The sequence below is a fragment of the Danio aesculapii genome, chromosome 13, assembly GCF_903798145.1.
Source record: "Danio aesculapii chromosome 13, fDanAes4.1, whole genome shotgun sequence".
Classification (NCBI taxonomy): Eukaryota; Metazoa; Chordata; class Actinopteri; order Cypriniformes; family Danionidae; genus Danio; species Danio aesculapii.
In genome coordinates, this window is record NC_079447.1 from 51,880,149 (window position 1) to 51,907,151 (window position 27,003).

General features: G+C 37.5%; 1 protein-coding gene across 1 annotated transcript in view; it reads right to left on the reverse strand.

Moving 5' to 3' along the window:
- Window positions 1-995: 995 nt before the first annotated feature.
- col21a1 (collagen, type XXI, alpha 1) overlaps window positions 996-27,003 on the reverse strand; it is a 68,753-nt gene continuing 42,745 nt past the window's right edge. Inside the window, exons 16-28 of the mRNA XM_056470409.1 lie at window positions 23,863-23,907; window positions 21,952-22,005; window positions 20,562-20,615; window positions 16,405-16,458; window positions 16,233-16,304; window positions 14,457-14,492; window positions 12,622-12,666; window positions 10,946-10,978; window positions 10,720-10,866; window positions 10,380-10,434; window positions 6,972-7,172; window positions 6,169-6,246; window positions 996-3,245 (exon numbers count right to left, since the gene is read on the reverse strand). Of these exons, the coding sequence (XP_056326384.1) occupies window positions 3,058-3,245; window positions 6,169-6,246; window positions 6,972-7,172; window positions 10,380-10,434; window positions 10,720-10,866; window positions 10,946-10,978; window positions 12,622-12,666; window positions 14,457-14,492; window positions 16,233-16,304; window positions 16,405-16,458; window positions 20,562-20,615; window positions 21,952-22,005; window positions 23,863-23,907 (1,062 nt within the window). The 3' untranslated portion in view covers window positions 996-3,057. The remainder of the gene's footprint in view (window positions 3,246-6,168; window positions 6,247-6,971; window positions 7,173-10,379; window positions 10,435-10,719; window positions 10,867-10,945; window positions 10,979-12,621; window positions 12,667-14,456; window positions 14,493-16,232; window positions 16,305-16,404; window positions 16,459-20,561; window positions 20,616-21,951; window positions 22,006-23,862; window positions 23,908-27,003) is intronic.

The following is a 27,003-nucleotide window of genomic DNA, read 5'->3' on the forward strand; positions in this document are numbered from 1 at the left end:
CAATATTATTAGCCCCCTTCAGCAATATTAGTTTTGGATTGTCTCCAGAATAAACCACTGTTATACAATGACTTGCCTAATTAGTCTAACTTTACCCTAATTACCCTAGTTAAGCCTTTAAATGTCACTTTAAGCTGAATACTAGTATCTTGAACAATATCTAGTCTAATATTATGTATGTTAAGGAAATTAGTTATTAGAAATGAGTTAAAATGTTTAATAATGTGTTGAAAACAATCTTCTGTCTGTAAGCACTTGGGAAATAATAATAAAAATAGTACAAATTTTACAAGAGGGTGAAAATTTTTACTGTAAAAAACTATATTTACTGATAGTAATAGATTTTTAATTAATAACCAAACAGTAAAAAAATCCTGGTTGCCTTAAATTAATAAGCTGAAATTAAACACATGAGTCTTTTGAACTTGTATTGGGCCCTAACATTCACCCGGCACAAGACGTGTTTGGCATGATTTGCTGCTATTTTCAGACCAGCGCAAGTCTAATTTTCACGTTTTGCATCACGTTGTTTAAATAGCAAATCCATTAGCGCCACTTTGTGGACTGGTGGGTGTGCTGGTCTATAAAGGAGGTGTGTTAAGGTGCATTGTTGACACGTTGCATTGACCAACTGAAAGCTGCTCTAAAGTCCAGTGCAGAGCGCATTAGTTATGCGCCTGCGGGCCCAAACGCTTACACATTGCTGAATACACACAGGATGTACAGAAACACACAAATATCTTTACAGATGAAAACAATTAAAGGATTAAAATTATACAAAAATGATTATTTTCTACATAAATATAAACACCACTGCCTCCATGCCTCATCTCGGGGGGCATTTTCAGTTTATTTATGATAATTTGCATTTGTAAAATGTTATTATTATTAGCAGTATTATTTATTTTATGCATATTTCTATTTGTTTTAATAAACACAAGTGTAGATTTGTCCTCCTGTGGGGTTTTGGAGACGTTTGCATCACTATGGCACAAGAACAGGACGTGTGTTTGGGTATAACTCAGTGTTTTGACCACACTTCGTTATTATTGTTAATTTATTCGTTTGCTGAAGATTAGAACTGAATTTAGAAATAGTTTTGACACAAATCTTTGCGCTTAACAAACGAAATTAAATATGTAGGCTGATGGATGTCTTCAGTGGAGTGAGTTTCTACCGTTTCCTTACTCCACCAAAGTAAAGGAGTAAAGAGTAAAAGTTAAGTAAAGAGGCTGAATGGAGGAGGCTTGTTCTTTATCCTCGTGCTGCAGATGCAGATTTACACTTACAAAGTCCGCCACTTACTCACATTCCCGACTCTTAAAGGAAATGTGAGATGAGACTCTGATTAGTTCAATGCATGTTATGCTCAAAACACACCCAGAACTCATTAAGAGAACAAGCGCAACCCTGTTAGACACATTATTATTAGCGCAGAGTGTATTTTTGCAAAAGTGGATTCAGATACGCCCTCAATGCTTTTGCGCCATACGCTTTAGACTTTGCACCTAGATCCTTAAAATAGAGCCCAATATGTTAAACTGACTTACAACTGCTTTCATAACTTATAAAATTAAGTTAGAACATGATTAACTTAGTTTAATAAGTTACAATGAACTAAAACACATGCTGTCAGGACTAATTGATCATATAATTTTTTAAAGTGTACAATTCCTTGAATTTCTACATCTCTTCCAGACCTGGGTCATGCTTTTTTAAATTATGTAATACTTCCAGATTTTGGGTTCAACACTACAAGAACCTTTGAATAAACTCCATGGAACATTTTCAATGCACAAATGGTTCTTTGTACTATAAAATGGTTTGTTTACGAGCACTCCAAAAAATATTCATTGGATTTACTCTTTTTTTGTAAGGTAAGTGGTTGCAAACAACTGATATGGGCTGAATTTAATCAAACACATGACGTTGAACATTACTACATTTAGTTAGTTTAAATTCAGGCCATATAAATGTTTTGCAAACACCTTAAAAAAATAGTATTAATTCAATTAATCTTTTTTTTTTTTCAGTGAGGAAAGTGGAAATTTTGTTGGTTTAAACATTAGATGGTAACCCTTTTACCCGCATACACACATACACACACACACATTACCGAAAGACATCAGTATTACATAGAAAGCATTGTTGAAGCAATGTTGAAGAACTCTTAAAACTCATGAAAAACTTGCAAGCAGCAAAACAAAACAAAAAAACAACTAGAAAAACGAAGATGACCGCAAAACAGACAGTAAATCTGGCATGAAGAACACAATGAGATGATTGGCTGGCGATGGTTGATGGCGAGCGATAGACTGAGGAGGTTTGTTAAACTTTAGGTAGAGTCTCCAGAAAGCCTCACAGTGGATGATTTTTCACAAGCATTCGGATGGGTTTGGTTCCTCCTGATTATAATAAATCATGGCCCAGGATGGAGTATTTATTTTAAAGGGGACCTATTATGCAAAAATCACTTTTATAAGAGGTTTAAATGCAGTTGCGTGGTAATAGTGTGTGAATATAACCAGCTTCTAATGGTAAACATTTATTAATCCTATTTGTTATGATCAGACTATAATCAAACAGTCTGCGGAAACTCTTTGATTGTCATTCTTCTTTTGTATGATGTCATAAAACGGGGAAAGCTCCGCCCACTAGTGACCAACTCTCTCTTAGCAAAAGACCTCAGTCTTGTTTTTGAATCTGCCTCTATTCTGACACAGGCATTTGTAGCCCCGCCCTCTTTTAAAAAGAGCACAATCTCATTTGAATTTAAAGCGACAGTCACCAAAACGGCACGATTAGAATACAAGCCTAAAAGGGGAAGAGTTATCATTATTTGTGTGATATTTTGAGCTAAAACTACACACACTTTCTTGTAAATAGGGGCATAATAGGTCCCCTTTAATGTAGGCAACGTCATCTTATTATTTACACTTTTTCGAGGTACTTCATGCGTCCGCAAGTGTGCGAGACACTCAGATATGATCATCCTGAGATTGGCTGTGTGTGTTTTTTTCTTTCTCCTCCAGCACCGCGTCCAGACTGTCTGCACTGTCAATAGTTTGGGCCTTTACTGAAGGGATCCCTCCGTATCATTGCGCCGTAGCACATGGCCGGATGGCAGACACCGGGTTGACCTGGCTCTCCGCTTTGACCTCGCTTGCCCTCCTTGCCTTCGTGTCCAGGTGAGCCTGGTTTACCTGCTTGACCTGGTTTTCCGACCCCTGCTGGACCGGTCGGACCTGGAGCATTATACATATGCAGTTGCAGTCAAAATTATTAGCCCTCCTGTTAAATATATATATTTTTTCAAATATTTCTCAAGTGAAATTTAATGAAGGAAATTTTCACAGTATTTCCTATAATATTTTTTCTTCTGGAGAAAGTCTTATTTGTTTTATTTCAGCTAGAATAAAAGCAGTTTTACAATTTTTAAACCCATTTTAAGCTCAATATTATTAGCCTCCTTCATCAATATTAGTTTTGGATAGTCTCCAGAACAAACCACTGTTATACAATGACTTGCCTAATTACCCTAACTTTACCCTAATTAACCTAGTTAAGCCTTTAAATGTCACTTTAAGCTGAATACTAGTGTCTTAAACAATAGGATTATGAAGTTTTCCCTCAAACCTATGTTTCTTGATTTTGCAATGTTAGTGTGTTATTGCCACTGAGTTATATATAGAATTAGATGCTCATCATCTAATATAAAAATGAAGCCACTATGCCGCCATATTGGTATTCCCTAATATGTTCACGCATTCTACTGAGTTTATGGAAATATGCTCTCTGTATATGCTATCATTTTAAAAAAGAAAACATTGTCCTAAGGTCTGTAGCAGGGGCGTCGCTAGACCCAATTCACTGGGGCACGTGCCCCAGTAAAAATCTCCAGGGCCCCAGTAAATGCATTGAGATATAATTTACTTCATATGTAAGTGTATTTATTAAGAGTGGTAATTCCGAAATAAAGACGTTATTCTCTATGTGCAACCTAATGAACGCTGGTGAAAGCAATGTGTTTAATCAAAAGCAAACAGACGGATCTCCGCGTGTGCGTAGAGAACCCGCGCGCCTCTGGCACGCGCTGCTCTTGCACGCTCTTCTGCCGGTGCGAGTCCCGGTAGTTAACATGCGTGCCAAAAAAGCAGGCTACTTGCTTGTTACGCGCCGCTCATGCGTGGTAAAACCAGCGTAACAGCCTGCAAATCGACAAAACTAAAGTTTAAACAATATGATGGTGATCTTACTAAGCGTGCCTCCTGATTTTTTGTATGAAGCAAAAAGGAGGGATGACGAGTCAGGGAGGTAAAGACTTAATAAACCCTAATTATCTGCCATGTGTCAAATCTACAACAGATAATTCTATAACACATCCTTTTTTTTGTATTTTATTGAATTGTCTAAAGAATTTCATTCAAATTAAATTAATATTTATGCAAAAGTAATTTCTTAAATGATCTTAGCATATCACTCCAGTTGTTTTAACAGTGTTTTCCAGTTACATTTAAGATTATTTAGAAGAATAATTGTATAGGAGTAAGAATACTTTTATTTAGAAATATAATATATTTATTATATATAATTTTTTTTTTTTGAGGGGGTACGTGCCCCAGTAGAACTATATGTCTAGCAACGCCCCTGGTCTGTAGTCTCCTAAACGTGTGCATGTTTGTTTATTTGTGAGCTGCTGTTAATTAAACATAAAGTAGTTCCACTTCTGAGCTCTTGGATAACAGCAGGTGGCAGTAACGTATAATTGCAAATTACTGTGGTCACATTCTCATGCAAAATGCAAAAAAAGCTGTAAATAAATCATATTTCAGCCTGCGCATATTTCAAAAACTGCTTTCATATACTTATAAAAGGAAATGGAAAACGTCTGCTTTAAAAGTTTAGCTTTTTTTGCACTGACTCCATGAGAGTTTTTCCCCCAATTTTTATTGAAGTAAACTCATGTGTTGCAATGCATATTAGGGCTGCACGATATTGGAAAAATCTGTAGTTGTTCCTCTATATAAGTGTATACTGTTCAATTTTACAAGATGACTTGAATAGTGCTGTTTGGAAAGATTTAGTTAATTTTGATGGACTGGGATGATTTTATATTGGCGTGAATCATGCATTAAATATAATAAACAAATGACAAACATAGATAAGTACAATCGAGCAAAGATAAAAGTGAAATAAACCGTGCTTTATGGTTTTCAGGGTAGTCAAGGGAAAAATGCAGAGTCTTTACAGTATGAATAATAATAATATAATATTATATAATAATAATGGGCGTCACGGTGGCGCAGTGGGTAGCACGATCGCCTCACGGCAAGAAGGTCACTGGTTCGAGCCTCAACTGGATCAGTTGGCATTTCTGTGAGGAGTTTGCATGTTCTCCCAGTGTTTGTGTGGGTTTCCTCTGGGTGCTCCGGGTTCCCCCACAAGTCCAACGACTTGTGCTATATGCTGTATGAATGTGAATGAATGAGAGTGTATGGGTGTTTCCCAGTGATGGGTTGCAGCTGGAAGGGCATTCGCTGTGTAAAACATACGCTGGATAAGTTCCACTGTGGCGACCCCAGATTAATAAAGGGACTAAGCCGAAAAGAAAATGAATGAATGAATGATAATCATATAATATTTGAATAATCAATAATATAATTCTTTATTAACGTTACAAATGGTAAATATCTCATGCCAGAATGCTTTAAACTCCTACAGGCCTTAAAAACACATGCAAGTAAGAAACTTGCACTCATTCATTCATTTTCCTACGGCTTAATCCCTTATTTATGAGGGGTCGCCACAGCGGAATGAACCGCTAACTATTCCAGCACGTTTTTATGCAGCGGATGCCCTTCCTGCTGCAACCCAGTACTGGGAAACACCCATACACACTCATTTACACACACCTCATACACTATGGCCAGTTTAGTTCATCAACTCCCCTATAGCACATGTGTTTGGACTGTGGGGGAGCACCCAGAGGAAACCCACACCAACAAGTGGAGAACATGCAAACTCCACACAGAAATGCTAACTGACGCAGCTGGGACTCGAACCAGCAACCTTCTTGCTGTGAGCCACTGAGCCACGTGCCGCCCCTGGAGGAAATATACCCACTTCAATGTTCAGCTATAGAGGGATAGTGATGCTGCGTCTGCTCACCTGGTGGTCCTGGTAGACCTGGGTCTCCGATTACTGACCGCCCTTGACTCCCTTTATCACCCTTTTCCCCTGGATCACCTGAACACAGTCAGAAAGAGCAACGAACGAAATGAACATGTGACTCACACACTCCAGAATTGCATTTAGCTTAAACCTGAATGTTAGACAGCAAATGTGTAAATCACAGCAAACTGAAAGTAATTTTGTATATAACAGCTTCAAGTAAAGTGCTTTCATACTGTGCTGATGAATTTGGATGATGTACAGTCAGAATTATAAGCCCTCCTGTATATTTTATTTCCTAAGTTCTGTTTAACGGAGAGCAGATTTCTTCAATACATTTCTAATCATAATAGTTTTAATAACTCATCTCTAATAACTGATTTCTTTTCTCTTTGCCATGATGACAGCACATAATATTAGACTAGATATTCTTCAAGACACTAGTATTCAGCTTAAAGTGACATTTAAAGGCTTAACTAGGGTAATTAGGGTAAAGTTAGGGTAATTAGGCAAGTCATTGTATAACAGTGGTTTATTCTGGAGACAATCCAAAACTAATATTGCTTAAGGGGGCTAATAATATTGACCTGAAAATGGGTTAAAAAATTAAGAACTGCTTTTATTCTAGCCGAAATAAAACAAATAAGACTTTCTCCAGAAGAACAAATATTATAGGAAATACTGTAAAAAATTCTGTTAAAAATCATTTGGGAAATATTTCATAAAGAAAAGAAAAGAAATCACAGGACGGCGAATAATTTTGACTTCAGTGTTTTGTGATGCATGTATCGTGTCTGTACCGTTTATGCCAGGAACCCCAGGCCGTCCTGGTAAACCCCGCTGACCCTGCAGCCCGTTGGATCCAGACAGTCCTGGGAATCCTCGGGGGCCATGCGGGCCGGGTGTCCCCATAGGCCCCGGGGGTCCCACACGTGTGTAGCAGTGCTCACAGCTCCGGTGCTGGCTGTGCTGAGAACTCAGCAGAAGAGCTGGGATCTCCGCTGGAAAACATCATCAGATTTCTCATGGATATACAGGTTTGAAAAGCTGCAACCTTTTTTTTTCTTTTTCGAATGGATCCTTTTCACATTTCCGGGTTTCTCAGTAGCGGAAGTCATCATAGTTGGTAAACTCAGAGCACAGTGAATGGGAGAGGACAACAAATCATTTAATTACAGTCCCATTTGCTGAAATAATGACAGAAAAACTCCAGGATGGTGTTATCAAGACTTTCAGAAAGAGGAAAACAATAGTGTGAGACTGATAACGGCAGCCAGGAGAGAGAATAATGTCAGATTTACTGTCCTTCACCCATAGACACTGCATTTCACACACCTCACACCTCATTCGTTCACTGTAATTTGAAGCAAAAATGTTTTAATGCATACATAAACATATAAATGTTCATACGCTTTTTTAAAAATCTGAATATTAAAAACTTTCAAGGATTTAAGATGCTGATGAGCGTTAAACGCATCATAACGGTCTTGTGAAAAGGGTCCATTGTGACACAGTTCCTAGAGAAACAGAATATTAAATGAGAAAACAGTGGGCGTGGCTTGTTTTTCCTGCAGTTTTTTTAAGATCTAACTGTTGACGTCTTTGATCAGACTCCAATATAATGCAAAATCCTAAAACCCAATCCTTCTTTAGGTTAGGGATATTTTTTTGATATTAAAAGTGTTTTAATTCAGTGAATCATTTTCAAACCTGGAGAAAATGTTCACTCAAATAAAAACTCATCATTATCTCATTCTCAAGATGGAAATTATTTGTAACCAGACTGGTTTTGGTTGCCATTGACTTCTAAATAAATATAAAAGGACATAGATATGGATCCAAATCATCCAAAGTGATAAAGAAAGCTCTCCTTAGGTCTTTGATTAATGATTTCATTTTGTGTTGAATGATATTTGCAAAAAAGTCAAGCAAGTGTCTCAGGGTCAAAAGCTACAAAAAAGTGTGACAGTTTCATCCCTGTAATACGCAAACATTGAAATCCAAGGCTGTTTATCTGCACAGGAAGAGCTTGCTGAAGCTATAGAACAGGAAATGCACTAAGCCCCATAATACAAAATGAAGACATCTGGGAATTCATACTCTAGTCTTGTGAGATCAGATCTACCATGCTGGATCTAACAGCAGGAGGAAAGAGTACACCTGCTCACATCACACCTAGTAAAGATATATGCAGGTGGACTGATGAATGCGAATGGTGTGAGGAAGTCATGAACACACACAAGCAAAACAACACTTTGAAGAAGAAGACGCTCTGTGTTGTTGCTGGACAATTTACAGCTCAGGCTCATTGGAAATATGTGCCTCATGTTTAAATTTTTTGCAAAAGTGAATTACGCTACTTAGGGTACATTTTGAGGTATGTTTCAGATCACAAGCACTAGAGGGCACTGTCTACATTTTTGTGATTCTGAATGCAATACTTAGTATTTTTTTTCGTTTCAGATGATAAATCCACTAGAGGGCGCTGTTTACGTTTTTGCAATCTGAAATGCGTTACTCAGGGAATGTTTTTTTTTTTCCATTTCAGAAGAAAAAACCACTGGAGGGCACTGTCTACGCTTTTGTAAATCTAAAATACGTTACTCAGGGAATGTTTTTTTTTTTTCGTTTCAGATGATAAATCCACTAGAGGGCGATGTTTACGTTTTTGCAAATCTGAAATGCGTTACTCAGGGAATGGTTTTTTTCCATTTCAGATGACAAATCCACTAGAGGGCGCTGTCTACGTTTTTGTAAATCTAAAATGCGTTACTCAGGGAATGTTTTGTTTTTTTTCGTTTCAGATGATAAATCCACTAGAGGGCGATGTTTACGTTTTTGCAAATCTGAAATATGTTACTCAGGAAATGTTTTTTTTGTTTCAGATGATAAATCCACTAGAGGGCGATGTCTTTATTTTTGCGAATCTGAAATACATTACTCAGAGAATGTTTTTTTTTTTTCGTTTGAGATGATAAATCCACTAGAGGGCGATATCTACGCTTTTGCAAATCTGAAATACGTTACTCAGGGAATGTTTATTTTTTTTTGTTAATTTTAGATCATTTCATGAATCCACTATTTACACAATTACAAAAATACTGTTTAAATGTTTGTAATTCTGAAATATATTAATTTCAGTACTTTTTTTGTATGTTTTAGTTGATATTCCTCTAGAGGGCGCTAGCTACATTTTTTTGCGAATTTTAAATAACTTAATTATGGTACATTTTGTTTTACGTTTCATATGAAAAATCCACTAGAAATGTGTTACTCGGGCAAAGTTTTAGAAGATGAATCCACTTCACCCTGTGACCCCTAAAATAACAATGCCAGTGACTTGCGACCCCCAAATTCCTCTGAGGTGGTTATAAATTTACAAACATTGTGCACACACCAATAGTTCAATATAAACACGAGCATATTGACAATACAGAAAAGTGCAACAGTCTTAACAACCATATCATCTGTAAAATCATTTATTAATTTGTTTAATTTAATATTAACCTCACCTGATGAGACCGGTGGGCACAATGCTTTCAGCACAAGTCTATTCTTGGTTTAATTTTGAAGACTGCTAATCAGAGATCATCCTCAATGTTCAGATGTGGCTTGTATTCATTTATAATATATTTGAATGCCATAAAGGTGTCAGAAAGTGTAACCTGGTGCTATAAAACCAGTCTGCTGGAGCTGACGCTATTGCTGTGTTGTTAATCTAACGTAAACACACAATCCTATGAAAAAATATCTAAAGGCTGATGTGTTTACTATTAAAACCTACTTTTTTATCTTCTGTGGGTTATGGTTAAAATATGCTAATTCTAATATACTGTATTTGACTTTTGGAAATCACCAAGGGACCCCCTGTCATTGTTCTGCGACCCCCACTTGGGCATCCACTGCATTAAAAATGCATCTGAAATATATTAAATACGGAACATTTTGTTGCAGCTTTCAGATGATGAATCCACTAGAGGGCGTTCTCTACAATTTTTGCAAATCTGATATACATTGCAGTACATTTTGTGCTGGTTTCATCCACTAGTAGGCGCTGTCAGAGGCAAGTTCAAAACAGGCTTTAGAAAAATAATTACAGAATAAAAAACGTTTTAGATGAAATCGTGCATAAATGCAGTGAAAAACCATGAAAATAATAATGATTATGAAAAAACAAAACTATATTGGAGATGCTTATGTGTACTCACATCGGAGGATGTCTCTGCAGATCTGCTGAATGTGCTGCTCAGACATTTCTCTGCCCTGAAAAACACACAGGACATGTAGCTCCGCCCTCTTTTGAAAAAAGCACAATCTCATTTGAATTTAAAGCGACAGTCACCAAAACGCCACACGATTAGGATCAAAGTCTAAAAGGGTCAGCTTCAGAGAGTTATGAAACATTATTTGTGTGGTATTTTGAGCTGAAACTACACACACACACACTAAACAAAGCGCTTAGGGAATTGGATTGTATCTGAATTATCAGAAAAGCCAGCAAACAGTACAACATTGTGTTTAACAGTATATTCACGTGAAAACACACACCGGTCGTCCTTCAGGTCCAGGTGGCCCCGGGAGGCCGATTTCTCCACTCTGTCCTCTGGGTCCCGAGGGTCCTGTCTGTCCTCGCTGTCCGGGGAGTCCTTGGTGTCCATTCAGGCCACTCTGACCTGGCTCTCCTGCCGTCCCTTTCTGACAATCACACAAACACAGCTCAACAAACACACACACAGATGATGATGAGCAGTGAGGTGTGCTGATTTTTGCTCACCTCTCCTTTCTTCCCAGCAGCTCCTGGTAAACCCTGATTATGAAGAGAAAAAGCATGTGTAGTAAGTGTGGTACAGTGTAGCGCTGAACAATATATTGTTTGAGCATTGATATCGTAACGTGTGTATCCGCAGTAGTCACCTCGCAGGATTTGATTTTTTAGCTAAAGATATAATTACATATTATTGTATATAATTAGGGCGGCGCAGTGGGTAGTGCTGTCGCCTCACAGCAAGAAGGTCGCTGGTTTGAGCCTCGGCTTGGTCAGTTGGTGTTTCTGTGTGGAGTTTGCATGTTCTCCCCATGTTGGCGTGGGTTTCCCCCCCTACTGCTCCGGTTACCCCACAGTCCAAACACATGCGCTATGGGGAATTGGGTAAGCTAAACTCTCCGTAGTGTATGAGTGTGAATGGAAGTGTATGAGTGTTTCCCAGTGATGGGTTGCAGCTAAAAGGGCATCCGCTGTGTAAAAACATACGCTGGATTAGTTGGCGGTTCATTCCGCTTTGGCGACCCCAGATTAATAGAGGGACTAAGCCGAAAAGAAAATGAATGATGAATAAAGGACCATGTTAAGCGGCACGGTGGCTCAGTGGTTAGCACTGTGGCCTCACAAAAAGAAGGTCACTGGTTCGAGTCACGACTGGGCCAGTTTTCATTTCTGTGTGGACTTTGCATGTTCTCCCTGTGTTGGCTTTGGTTTCCTCTGGGTGCTCCGGTTTCCTCCACAGTCCAAACAAATGCGCTATAGGGGAATTGAATAAACTAAATTGGCCGTAGTGTATGAGTGTATGGGTGTTTCCCAGTACTGGGTTGCTTAAAGTACTTGATTTTAGTGAAATGTGTATGGAAACACGTCTCTGAAAATGCGTTCATATAAAACTGCACCACCTTGTGGCTGACCGTCTAATTTCAGATAAAGAAATTAATGCTATTTCCTTTCCTTCGGCTGAGTCCCTTTATTCATCAGGGGTCGCCACAGTGGAATGAACCGCCAACTCATCCAGCATATGTTTTACACAGCAAATGCCTCCAGCTGCAACCCATCACTGAAAAACATCCATACAAACACACTATGGCCAAATTAGGTAATCTATTCACCTATAGCGCATGTGTTTGGACTGTGTGGGAAACCGGAACACCCGGTGGAAACCCACACCAACATGGGGAGAAATGCCACACAAAAACGCCAACTGGCCCAGCTGGGACTCGAACCGGCAACCTTTTTGCTGTGAGACGACAGTGCTAACCACTGAGCCACTGTGTAATGCTATTCCTTATTATTAAATCTGCCAATTCTCTCCTCTAACCTGAAACCTCACAGAAAAAACTTCAAAAACAAACAGCAGCCTTTAGTATAATTCTTAAAGCTATTTTCTCATGGGGGACATAAAAAAAAACCTCACACTTGCTTGTACAGCTATCTTTATGGGGACCTCCAATAGACATAATGCATTTTATATATTATATATTTGTATATTCTCTCCCCTACCCCTAAACTCACTTCACTAAACTCACAGAAATACTTCATTCTGTGTGATTTGTGTGACATTTTCCTCAAAAACTAAAAAGAAAATATCCCCACAAGAATAAAATTGACAAGTATTATTATACTGCATTCAAAATGTGGCCATAACATGAGAAATACAACACTCACACATACACACAGAAACTTACATGAGCACCAGGTCTCCCCGAGTCTCCTCTTTCACCTTTCATCCCCTGTTCAAATGAAAAAATACATAAAATAGTTTAGTCACATCGTCAGATAAATATATGTAAAGGTTTACCTAAAGCTGTAAAGCTAAATACTGTATGCAGCACGGGACACTCTTGAGTATGACGTGAGTATTTGAAAAACTGCTATGCAACATAATAAATGGCATATAACGTGCCATGCAAAAAGATTCAAAGTGGTCAGTTATTATTTTATGCAAGTAAGGTAACATCAAATGAATTAATTTAAAATCGCTATAATGCATAGCGCTCTGAAAATATAAAGTAAATAAGTAAACAAATAAGTAAATAAATACATAAGTAAATATGCAAGTAAATACATAAGTAAATGTGCATGTAAGTAAATAAGTAAATGGTAATCTTACGATTATTTACATGGTTGAACAATATTTTTAAGCTATGGTAGGCCCTTTTTTTCTTTTTCATTTAACCCAAAAACATATTTAATCTTTAGCCATTTGTTAATTTATTAAAATAAAATAATAACAGAAATATAAGTGTGTTTTGAATTACACTTTGTTTTGAAGTTATACATTGTTTTTATTTTTGTCTGTTTAATGAACTCAATACTAATGTATTATAATCAATAGCGATGATTTCATATACAGTGCATGTATGAAAAGCACCCACATTTATTGCAGCTTTAGTTTATGCTGAAATTTGAATAATTGCACGACCTTGCTTTTGATAAATTAATCCAAATGTTGCCAAATCCCAGTATATTCTTCATTATACAGTAAATGCCCATTATTATGCATGTCACATTGCAGAAATCACAGTGACTCACAGTATACTGTACACTGTAAATGATTTACTGTAAAATTTACAGTAACATTGGTTGTCAGTAAGAATGTAAATTTTACAAGCACAGTGTAAATAGATCATTAAAACTGTGCTTTTTTTTACTTTACAATTGTAATTATTAGTTTACAGTGTGCTTGTAAATTTACATTCTTACTGGCAACTGAAATTGTCAGTAATTTACTGTAAATTTCACAGTAAATTGTAATTATTAACTTACAGTGTGCTTGTAAATTTACAATCTTACAGGCAACTGAAATTGTCAGTAATTTACTATAAATTTTACAGTAAACTGTATTTATTAGTTTACAGTGTGCTTGTAAATTTACAGTTGTGCGGGCAACTGAAATTGTCAGTAATTGACTGTAAATTTTACCTTATACTGTAATTATTAGTTTACAGTGCACTTATAAATTTACATTCTTACTGGCAACTGAAATTGACAGTAATTTACTGTCAATTTTACAGTAAATTGTAATTATTAATTTACAGTGCGCTTCTAAATTTACAATTTTACAGGCAACTGAAAATTTAACTGTAATTTGCTGTAAATTTTACAGTTAATTGTAATTATAGGTTTATAGTGAGCTTGTAAATTTACAGTCTTACTGACAACCGAAATTGCCAGTAATTTACTGTAATAGTACAGCATTTTTTACAGCGTAATTAACAAAAATGTGCATATATGCATCTCAGCTGCGTTTTATAATACAATTAATGTATAACTCCAAAAGACAATTGCCAACATCCACCAGTGACAAATAATGCAGCGTGGTTTTCCAGGTTTATTTTTCATAACCAACACTTTCAAGAAGAGACAGAGTTAAAGTTAAAAAAAGAAGCTTCTCGTTCAGTCTAAAACCCAAGAGATCAGAAATAAAATCAACACATTTCCACCAAAATACTTACCCTTAACTCTAGCAATAGCTAACATTTTTCTTCCAATACATCGCAACTGAAAATGGTGAACTTACATCTGCTCCTCTTTCACCAGCGTCTCCTCTTTGACCCTATAAACACATTTGACAGAAGAAAAGCTGACAAACTGAGGAAATAAAAACTCACCGCACATACTTAAGCTTTCATTTTAAATCTAGTGAAACCTTTCAGCATAAATGTGACCTACTTTGTGATTAAACTATCATTTAAATCTTAAACTACATAATCCGAATCTAAATAAACCAATCCTTTTACTATTTCATATTTATATTAATCTAAATGTCGGTAACACTTTACAACAAGCTTCTATTGCATGAACAAACAATGAACAATACATGTATTACAGTGTTTATTCATTCATTTTCCTTCAGCTTAGTCTCTGATTTATCAGAGGTCACCACAGCGGAATGAACCACCAACTATTCCAGCATATGTTTTATGCAGCCACAATGCAGTACTGGGAAACACCCATACACTCTCACATTCACACACTCATACACTACGTCCAATTTAGTTAATCAATTCCCCTATAGCGCATGTCTTTGGACTGTGGGAGAAACCGGAGCACCCAGCGGAAACCCACGCCAACACGGTGAGTACATGCAAACTCCACACAGAAATGCCAACACAGCCGGGACTCGAACCAGTGACCCTCTTACAGTGAGACGACAGTGTTAACCACTGAGCCTCACCATTCTCAAATCAAGGATAATATTAAGATTCAAATAACTCCGGTCATTTGGAATAAAAACCACTGCGTTGCATTTCCATTTGTGGTTTCAACCTTTTAACCACTTTAGACTTCTGATTGGTGTACTCGAATGTTAAAACGAGTTTCTTTGAATTTACAACATCTAAAATACCACATGTCAGGCAGACCCTGCTCATAATTTACAGTGTTGGAGATTATGTTCAAAGGTATTTGTAAAAACTTCGAGTGATTGATTCATAACTGTATCGCCACTTCTAAGCAGCAGTAATTAAGATTTAGCTCTAAATTTAAAAACAGCTGTCAATAATTCATGCCGTTTTTTTTTACCTAAAGAGGCCAATGCTTGTAAACCACAAGCAACGTTTTCATGAATGCTTTTCTTGTTTGCCGTGGCAGAAAAGATCATTACCTTGCTGGAGTTAATAGAGCTACACTTGGAAAATCGGCTCACCATAAAGTGAGCTTGTGCCTCCAAGACTGACCAAAAACGCAATGTCAGAGTTTCTTTCTCATCAAAGTCAGAAGACATTAATGTAATTTGGATACAGGAGCAAAATCATTTTCACATGTCACATCCCAAACCCCAGATATACAGCACAGTTTGTCAAAATTATTCGCCCTCTCTTTCAAGATATTTCCCAAATGATGTTGAACAGATTCAGGAAATTTTCACAGTATTTCCTTTAATATTTTTTCTTCTGGAGAAACTCTTATTTGTTTTATTTCGGCTAGAATAAAAGCAGTTCTTATTTTTTTTTAAATCCATTTTAAGCTCAATATTATTAGCCCCCTTAAGCAATATTAGTTTTGGATTGTCTCCAGAACAAACCACTGTTATACAATGACTTGCCTAATTACCCTAACTTTACCCTAATTAACCTAGTTAAGCCTTCAAATGTCACTTTAAGCTGAATACTAGTGTCTTGAAGAATATCTAGTCTAATATTATTTACAGTCATCATGGCTAAGAGAAAAGCAATCAGTTATTAGAAATGAGTTATTAAAACTATTATGTTAAACAGAAGTTAGGGGGAAAATATACAGAACTAATAATTCTGACTTCAGCTGTATGATATCCTTATGGAGAATGATTATTTACCTTCATTCCCAGTGATCCTGGCATTCCTGGATGTCCAGGTTGACCGGAGGGCCCGGCTTCTCCAGGCTTACCCTTTATTAAAAAATGAATACGCATAATAAATGAGGAGATAATAACTCAATAAGAGTACAACATGTTTGCTCTTCCTTCAAGCGTCTAATGAATATTTTACCTCTGGTCCTGGTGGTCCTGCTTGACCAGATTCTCCACTTTCCCCTTTATTGCCCTAATAACGGAAAATTGAGTTCGTGTCCAAGTTAGTGAGTAGAAACTTGTTTTAAGATCCCAATAAAAGTCTTGACGAGTTGAAACATTTATTCCGAACAAAGCCTTTAGTTCACAATCACAGTCATGGATTTGTTATCTCATGCTCGAGAGAGTTAATTTGACAAAATCAAGATGAGTATTTGAGAGTGGTTGCAACACAGTGAATACTTACCCTTGTATACATTTCTTGAAAGCGCAAATTATGTAGCCAGAGGAATGTATGGCTGGGTTTTGTCTTTAAAATGAACGTTACCGGGCGGTATGACGCCGCAGATGGCTTCTGTTTCTTTCCGCGCTACCAACCGACCGCTTACTTCCATGTGGACGGATTTTTTAACTTTTTATTGAGTTATTATTGATTTTTTTATTGATAGAGTTTTCTAGAGTCTTTTAGATGATTGAGTTTTCGGACACTCAAATTTTGCCACAAGTTTCCTATTGTAAGATCATGCAGTGTGAAACCCTCCGTCGCCAATCCATCTTGCAGTGTAAACACAGCAGCGATGGAATGCTAGCCCAGTCATGTAGTTGAAAACATCTGTGATGCCACTACTTTGAAAATCCTGCAGTCCAGTGGTGTAGTCCTAAAAAAAAAGGTGGTGTACTATTACACCCGACCCAAATTTTAAATGAAAGTAGGCAAAGAAACGACGAAAGTAAATGTTTCTTTGATTCATTACCTATATATTATATATATATATATATATATATAAGCTAGCCTAGGCAATTGGCTGTATGTATACAGTATGTAGCTTATATAATCATTTTAATACTGAAAAAAGAGTCAATCAAGATAATTACAACAATTTAGTTTACTTTTATTTAAGTTAACTCAATAGGGCCTGTGCACACATGAAAAGACAGCTTTTTAACTTACTTTCTTTACTGGCTTCTTACTTTACATTTAATAGGCTCCTTTAAACATTAGTCAGTCATTATGTTTGATTGTCACATTGGTTTTAAACCAAACTAGTAGGAGTCTGTCTTCTGTTGTCGCTATTATATACTAGTAGTTACCCTTTTAAATTGCATATTGTTACGCGATTTATGAGTAGTCTTTGCCTCATAAAAAAACATTTTAGTGTTATACATATAGTGTTGTTTCCTGTAGCGGTAGGCACGATTAAGACCAGTGGTGTAGTCCCTGCTATACGCTCATATACTCAGTATGCATACTTTTTTCCCAACCCAGGCTCATTGTGAGAACGTAGTCCCGGGGACGTTTCTGGAGACCGCGAAATACGTCCCGGGAGGTATGTATTTTTGCAGTTTTTTGTTTTCGCGAGTCCACGAGAGGCCGCTGTGCGTGCTTTTTCCCACGCCGTTCTCGCATAAACCCGCTAGAGGCCGCTGTCGAACGAGCTTCCGCCTGTCTGCCTGGATGACAGAATGATTGACCGTGCGACCGGCCAATCGGCTGACCCACCCTCCTCCGTCCCTAAACCCAACCAACGACGATTCACAAAAGCCGTCCAGAAAAGAAAAGCCCTCGTCTGATTTTTACCACGTTTTCGGATTTTGACCACATTCTCACCCTGTGATGAACTTGTTCGCTTCATTTTTTGGATTTTGTTTTTGTTTTCTTACCTGATTTCTGGAACCGCTCTTCCCCGGACTCGAACCCGGTCGTCGTCGTGGTCAGCCCCTCTCTGCGCCTCGAGTCCACCATGTTTTTTCCACGAGCTGTTTGGGTATTACCGCTTCTGAGGATTAATAATTGCATATACTGTACCCTCGGTATACTCACTTGTATTTCTAATTAAACTTCCCTTGAATTATTCATGTCCCCTTTAACTGTATACCAAATGTGTGGTTTTTAACTCTCATCCTAATTTGTTGCAACTGGTGCATTTTTGTTTTGTTCAACTTGCGCCATCCCTCGCCCCCTGACGACCACAGCAGCTGTGAGGGCACTATTAGCTAAACATAAATCATTAAATAGGATTAGATTATTAGCATCTCCCTTTAAAATTAACAATTTTTTACATTTTTTATGTTTAAATGGATAGTTTTTCCCAAAAATGAAAATGTACTCAACATTTACTTTACTTTACTCAACCGGTTTGTCTTTTTTTCCTTCTGTTGAACACAAAATAAGATATTTTGAAGAAAGCTGGAAACCTGTAACCATTGACTTACATTGACAAAGTATTTGCTTTTCCTTTCCTTTCGTGGAAGTTAAAAAAAGGAATAAAAAATAATACTAATTTAATCCAATAAACATTGACTTTCATCGTTTCTTTGCCTACTTTCATTTAAAATTTGGGTCGGGTGTAATAGTACACCACCTTTTTTTTAGGACTACACCACTGATTAAGACAAATGTGAAACACTGTTGTACAGGGGCGATTTAGGATTTTCATTTTAGGGCGGATCAGGAACAGATCATTTTGGGGTAAACAAAGAAAAATGTATATACGTTTACACAGATTTACATGTTTGAGGAAGAATTTAAAATAATACACAAAAAATTAGGGAAGTTTAATCAGAAAAATAAGTGAGTATACCGACGGTATACAGTATATGCAATTATTGATCCTCAGAAGTGGTAATACCCAAACAGCTCGTGGAAAAAAGTAAGCATACCGAGTACACGTGCGTATAGCAAGGACTACACCACTGGTTGGCAGACTTGAAACGCAGAGAGAAGAGACCCCAATGATGGGGTTTGAGGTCGGTGAAGAACAGTTCCAGAAAGTAGGTGGGACAAAATCAGAAGCCATAAAATAAGCAGTAAATAACAGGGTGAGAATGTGGTCAAATCTGAAAACGTGATAAAAATCAGGCGGGCGCGAGGGCTTTTCTTTTTTTAGGATTACTTTCGTAAACACTATCGGTTGGATTTAGGGTGAGTGGGGGTATTGGTCAGTTGGTTGGTCAGTCAGTTGACAGCGGCCTCTGGTGGATTTATGTGAGAAGAGCAGGCGCAAACTGCACTCGCAAGAGAAATTTGAGATCTCAAAAAGCAAACACATCGGCCTCTGGCGGATTCATGAAAACAAAAACTCCTGGGACGTATTTGGCGCTCTTCAGAAATGTATACAGGGGTACGTATCCATAATGAGCCTGGGTTGGAGAATTGAGGGTATCTTTCAAGCACTTTCCTTTTGTTTTCATTAAACTGTAATGTTATACAACAAATGTTTCTTCAACAGTACACTAAATTAAATGTTAATGTAAAACAATGCTTAAATGTGATTGGGAACACTTGATTCTGTTAATAATTATGGTTAAATGTTTTAAACTACAACAGAGTCCACATTTTCTGCTTTAGCTCCAGATGCTAACCTCAAAGCAGACTCCAAATGGTGCGTCTACAGCACAGTTTTATTATTTTCATTATATTATTGATTTAAAAAAGCGAATGAGAAATTGACTGATATATCACAGAGTTGACAGAATTAATCTACTATTGGTAAACTTCAAATCAAATCACTTTTATTGTCGCATCAGCAGCAGCACGCATGCTATGATGAGGGAAAAGCTTAGGTGCTGGCTCCAGACAGTGCAAAATACAGACTGTGCAAATACTACAACATACAACAACATACTCAAAACAGGACAATGTAAATTTGGCAGTGTTAAATATTAATGAGAGAGGAATAATGATACACCTCAATATCTTCTGCTGTCATTTATTGTCCATTTTATATCAAAGTGGTTAATGATTCATAAAAAATAGTGTTACTGGCTAGCATTCAGGCTTAAAAGCATAGATACTTAATATCTGGACAAACTTTGCTGTCTGTTTCCTCAAACACAAGCTAAAAACGCATGATTTAATGCAGTTTGATGGATCATAACCATTTATAAATATAGTTTTTGTGCTGCACAATTTCACATCGCATGTAGCAATCCACATGCATGCCTATACAGATGACGAAAGGTGATTGAGGAAAATGGTGCAGACAGAACAAAGGCATTTCGCCATCTGTCATGCAATGGCTTTGAAATCACTATAATAATGCATCAGAGACTCCAACTCTGCAATCAATACCAGTAATGATTTCCATATGAATTCTGAATATTTTAGATTTAGAAGGCAAAAACATGCATTGTAACCTTAAGGCCAGGTTGTCCACTTGAGCCAGTCATTCCAGGCAATCCCATCTCACCCTGCAGAAACACAAACACACTCTAAAAACAAATCTCACTGTTATTTTATTTAAAGTGAAGAGCTTGTTTTCTTCTCATAAAGCCCTCACAACTACCTGGTTATGTTCATAAAGACTACTACTTTCATGATTCAATTGATTATATGTAAATTAAAATTGGCAACACTTTCAAATAATGGTCCATTAGTTTGTGCATTATTGAGACACAAGATGGCGCCAAACAGTAAAAAAAAAACGAAGTTAACAGAAACAAAACCAACTGATGGAGTATACACTAACCTGCGTATTATTCAGACACCAGATGGCGACAAACAGTCAAAAACACAAAGCTGACAGAAACTAAAACAGCTGATGGAGTATACACTAACCTGAGCATTATTCAGACACAAGATGGCGCCAAACAGTCAAAAATACAAAGCTGACAGAAACAGCTGATGGAGTATACACTAACCTGAGCATTATTCAGACACCAGATGGCGACAAACAGTCAAAAACACAAAGCTGACAGAAACTAAAACAGCTGATGGAGTATACACTAACCTGAGCAATATTCAGACACAAGATGGCGCCAAACAGTCAAAAATACAAAGCTGACAGAAACAGCTGATGGAGTATACACTAACCTGAGCATTATTCAGACACAAGATGGCGCCAAACAGTCAAAAACACAAAGCTGACAGAAACTAAAACAGCTGATGGAGTATACACTAACCTGTGCATTATTCAGTCACAAGATGGCGTCAAACAGTCAAAAACACAAAGCTGACAGAAACAGCTGATGGAGTATACACTAACCTGTGCATTATTCAGACACAAGATGGCGTCAAACAGTCAAAAACACAAAGCTGACAGAAACAGCTGATGGAGTATACACTAACCTGTGCATTATTCAGACACAAGATGGCGTCAAACAGTCAAAAATACAAAGCTGACAGAAACAGCTGATGGAGTATACACTAACCTGAGCATTATTCAGACACAAGATGGCGTCAAACAGTCAAAAATACAAAGCTGACAGAAACTAAAACAGCTGATGGAGTATACACTAACCTGCTCATTATTCAGACACAAGATGGCACCAAATAGTCAAAACACAAAGCTGACAGAAACAGCTGATGGAGTATACACTAACCTGAGCATTATTCAGACACAAGATGGCGCCAAACAGTCAAAAACACAAAGCTGACAGAAACTAAAACAGCTGATGGAGTATACACTAACCTGCGCATTATTCAGACACAAGATGGCGACAAATGCTTTAAAGCATCACAAAAATGACACTTGCTTTAGTATTGTGATTTTTCACAAGTGCTTACTATATTTTTAGATTTACTTACAGCGTCTCCAGGTATACCTTTGGCTCCCTTTGGTCCTGCCAAGCCAGCGTCACCCTTCAAAGAAACCAACAAAAATACATTTTAAATGTGTTTAAATGTGTCTCGTTCAGAAATTGATACTTAATTGCACAAACAATTCACACACACAAAAAAACAAGAATCATCTTGAACTAAATCATGTTTTCATTTGATTATTTAGGGGAAAGAGTGCAGCACATATTTTTATATTCGTCTATTTGGGCGCCATCTGGATATTCATTAAAGCTTCTTTTACAGCTTCTTTTACCTTGTAAACCAGTAACTTTTTAAATGCAAAAATCCTTATAGTAAAGTAGCACTAAAGTAGCCAATCACATGGAAGCAACTCAATGCATTTAGGCATGTAGACATGGTCAAGACGATCTGCTGTTCAAAGCGAGCATCAGAATGGGGAAGAAAGGGGATTTAAGTGACTCTGAACGTGGCATGGCTGTTGGTGCCAGACGAGCTGGTCTGAGTATTTCAGAAACTGCTGATCTACTGGGATTTTCATGCACAACTATCTCTAGGGTTTACAGAGAATGGTCTGAATAAGAGGAAATATCCAGTGAGCGGCAGTTCTGTGGGTGCAAATGCCTTGTTGATGCCAGAGGTCAGAGGAGAATGGCCAGACTGGTTCCAGCTGATAGAAAGACAACAGTAACTCAAATAAGCACTCGTTACAACCGAGGTCTGCAGAAGAGCATCTCTGAACACACAACACGTCCAACCTTGAGGCGGATGGGCTACAGCAGCAGAAGACCACACCGGGTGACACTCCTGTCAGCTAAGAACAGGAAACTGAGGCTACAATTCATACAGGCTCACCAAACTGGACAATAGAAGATTGGAGAAACGTTGCCTGGTCTGATGAGTCTCCATTTCTGCTGCCACATTCGGATGGCCGGGTCAGAATTTGGCCTCAACACCATGAAAGCATGGATCCATTCTGCCTTGTATCAGCGGTTCAGGCTGGTGGTTTTGGTGTATTGGTGTGGGTTTTTATTTATTTTTTTGCACATTCTGGGCCCATTAGTACCAAATGAGCATTGCATCAACCAAACAAAACATTGAGTATTGTTCTGACCATGTCCATCCCTTTATGACCACAGTGTCTCCATCTTCTGATGGCTACTTCCAGCAGGAAAACGCACCATGTCATAAAGCGCCAATCATCTCAGACTGGTTTCTTGAACATGACAATGCGTTCACTGTACTCAAATGGCCTCCACAGTCACCAGTTCTCAATCCAATAGAGCATCTTTGGGATGTGATGCAACTGGAGATTCGCATCCACGTGTGTGCCCGTGTGTGTGGTCCGAAAGTGCTACTTTACTAAAGATAATTTAGCATTTAATATGACAAAGTTATTGGTTTACATGTAAAAATAAGCAAACAACTAAATTATCTTTATAATTAATTATGTTTGTTAATTAAGTTGCCCATGTAAAAAGAATCTTCACGTTACTTTCTAAACAGACTAAATGTAATGTAAGACGGTTTTAAAATAAGATACAAATTATAATAAATATAAATAAAACAAAATAGATATCACCTTTAAAAAACAAAAAGAAAAACACACATGATATTGTATAAGTGAGGATTAAATGTTTGACAGCGGTACTGTCCAGTCTACTCCCACCTTTACTTTTTCTGGTTTAGATTGTAAAATAATAATGCATATGTTTTCTTAAGCTGCTTTGGAGCAATAATTACTATGAAAAGTGCGATACAAATAAACCTGCATTGAATTGAATATTGCATTGGACGTGTACTAATGATGCCCTGAAATGTTGCTGACACACACAGCTCACAAGTTCCCAATAAATCCTGAGGCATAAACTCCACAACAACAAATGCAAAATAAACTCAGAGAGAAGAAAAAAACCTCACCTTAATTCCCCTCTGACCATCATTTCCAGGTATACCAGGCATGCCCTTAAACAAATAAAAGCGTTAGCAAACATGTTCCCAATTCTCAATGAGCACATTAGATCAATTAGAAGATTAGATTTACAGCATTCATTAATAGCTTGAGTCATTACACAAATGTGCAAACCCTGCTAGTGGGTGTACTGTAGTGAGCATCTGATGGTGAACACAGGGCTTTGTAAGGACACTGGTGGGTTTCCTTGGCCTCTGATGAAGCTAACATGCACGGGATGTCTGGATTAATCACACATGAAATGCATCCCTCCTGGCAGGTAGAAGCTTCGTCAGCCAGAGAGAGTAATCGTTTTTACAGGATGTTGTTAAATTCGGAGACTACTGTAATATAAGGACCAGCTCCACCGGACATGATCAGCAAACCTACACAATCTGGAGGAGGAGAGTTAAATCTCTGGGTAGCTTTCCTGTAATAATAATTAAAGTGCTAAGAGATTGTATTGGTAACACTTTATTTTAAATCACAGTTCATGCTAATAACATACAATTAACTAAGACTATTAGCTCAATAATCTGCTAATTAGCTGCTTATTAATAGCCTGTGAGGTAGCAGTTGGGTTTAGGTATTTGGCATGTAAAATAAGATCACCCTTTAATGCTACTAATATACAGTTAGTATCTTAATAACAAGGTAACAAGTCATTAATAGCTTGAATTGTGACTAATTAAAGAGTTACTATTTTATTTAGTGGTAAATATGCAGTTTATTTATAAGGATAATGCCTATTTGGAAATGTTCATTCGCACACCGCATGGAGAGTAACCTTGCCACGGGCGCTCTTCTTGTGGAATCTACCGCTGACTGACATCTTTATAGTGGATAAATATTAAATATAATTAGTTTGTGGTGTATTTAATGGCAATTTTTGGAATCAATCAGTTTGTTTTGCCTACTATAATATAGTGGGTAACATGGTGGTGCAGTGGCTAGCACTGTTGCCTCACAGCAAGAAGGTTGCTGGTTCAATCCTCGGCAGGGTCATTTTGCATTTCTGTGTGGAGTTTACATGTTCTTCCCGTCTTGGTGTGGGTTTGGTGCAGCTAAATATCAACTTCGATATAAATGGCCCTAGGAGAAAGTATGTACTCTAGTATAGTGAAGGCTGATTTGCAAACAAATTGGTTCTTTTTAACTGAATCTTCTCATAGACATATATACACTAGATATCACATACCGACCCTGAGCATGCTTCAATATTGCTACCACATTTGTACAGTGCTAGTGCCAGGTCAAATGTCATACAACTGCACTAGTCAAGACTAAAGCCAATGTGCTGGACTTCAGCGCTGTGTACGGGTGTAGTAACCAGCAAACAAAGAAAACAAGGCACACCCTACAGCCAACCAGCCTGGTTTTAGAGGGGTTTTGGCCATTTCCAGGCTGGTTTCCAGTCATTTCCATGGGGTTAGGGATTGGGATAGCTTAAGGCGACATAACAGCCTCAAATCCCACCCCATACACACAAAAATGTACAATAGCAGCACATGAGCAGCATATTTTGCCATCAATATGTGCTACCTAATTTTTTAATAAGAGTTACAGAGAAACATTTAACTAGGTAGGTAAATCAACAGAACACCAACTTTTCTAATGAAGCTGAGCCTAAAGAGCTAACAGTTTTAAACGAGCTAAACTTCCCATCACTAGTGTGAGCACATTAATCGTCAGCTTTGGCTTTACATAACATGCTCTCTTCTCATACAGTGTACCGCACAGCAATTTCACAGTGTATGCCTGGCGTAAGGATTTATAGCACTTTCACAACCCTGTTCCTGGAGAAACAAGAACACTACATTTTCAAACTCTTCCTAATTAAACACACCTGATTCAACTCATCGGATCGTTAGTAGAGACTCCAATATCAGAAACAGATGAGGCAGATAAGAGAGAAATGTGTGCTGTTGGTGTACTTCCAGGCACAGGGTTAGGAAACACTGATTTAAACCAACCTTTGACCCAATGTATTACACTCTGGCATGAAAATCTTAAAGTTTTGCTACAGGCATGAAATGCATCTTTGATTATGGACCTTTTTGTGGAAAAGCATTTAATCATTGACATTTCTACCTGACAAGCTTATGACTAGTGAAATGAATGACTGAAATGTCCACTGACGTACACTAAAGCAGCCATTCTCAACTCACATGCTGGGACTACAGTAGTTGCACAGGTTGCACTAAATGTTTTTGCTGCAACCAAGTTAAGAACAAAATCTGAGTTAGTTACAAACAAGCTAGTAGCAGCCCTAAACCCATTGCTCTTTTATATCTCTTCCTTCTCTAACAGACCTTATTGAGATTGTTAGAATGCAACTACACATAAAAAAAAACTTCCGGTGGCATCCTGCCAGAATTATTAGGTCAGATAAAAAGATAACTTTACATGTCTATGTTCTGCTCCATCTCCAGCTCAGCACATGCACAGAACAGCACTTCTGTTTGTTTTTTAGAGACATTACAAAAGGTATCTCAAGCTGCAATATTGTACATGATCATAAAATAATCATAAATAATCATAAGATGAATTAACAGCACACAAAGCCATATTCCCAAACCCTCCCCATAGGCCAAAAGACACAACATGGAAGAAAAAATACAATTCCAGAGGGGGAAAAAGGCTTAAAAGAACTTTTAAAAATGTGAATAAATCTAATTTACTTTAACAAGTAACACATGTCCCAGATCTGGCTGAGTTTTTCTGACCTAAAGAATTTTGTAAAGCTGAAGTAGTCACTTAAAACACTTTACTAATTTCACAGTAAAGCTCTGACACACACACATAGATACAGTTCACCCTATCATAATACTGGAAATCTACGCCAATATATATATGCTATAACGGTTTGCTATAAATCCATGCTAAAATGACTTTATCAAAAAAAGTAGGTGTAACAAAAAAAAAAACATTGGTATCCCGGACGAGCCTCCTTCTTAAAACAGGTGAGTGAACTTTCTCTGTGGATTCACAGACAATCATGCACTCTAAGATACGCAATTAACTCACACATCATTTTTTCAATGGACTTATGCTATACATGTATGCTATATATATTTCCTAAAGCGTAAGAGACTAGCAGAAAAAAAGTA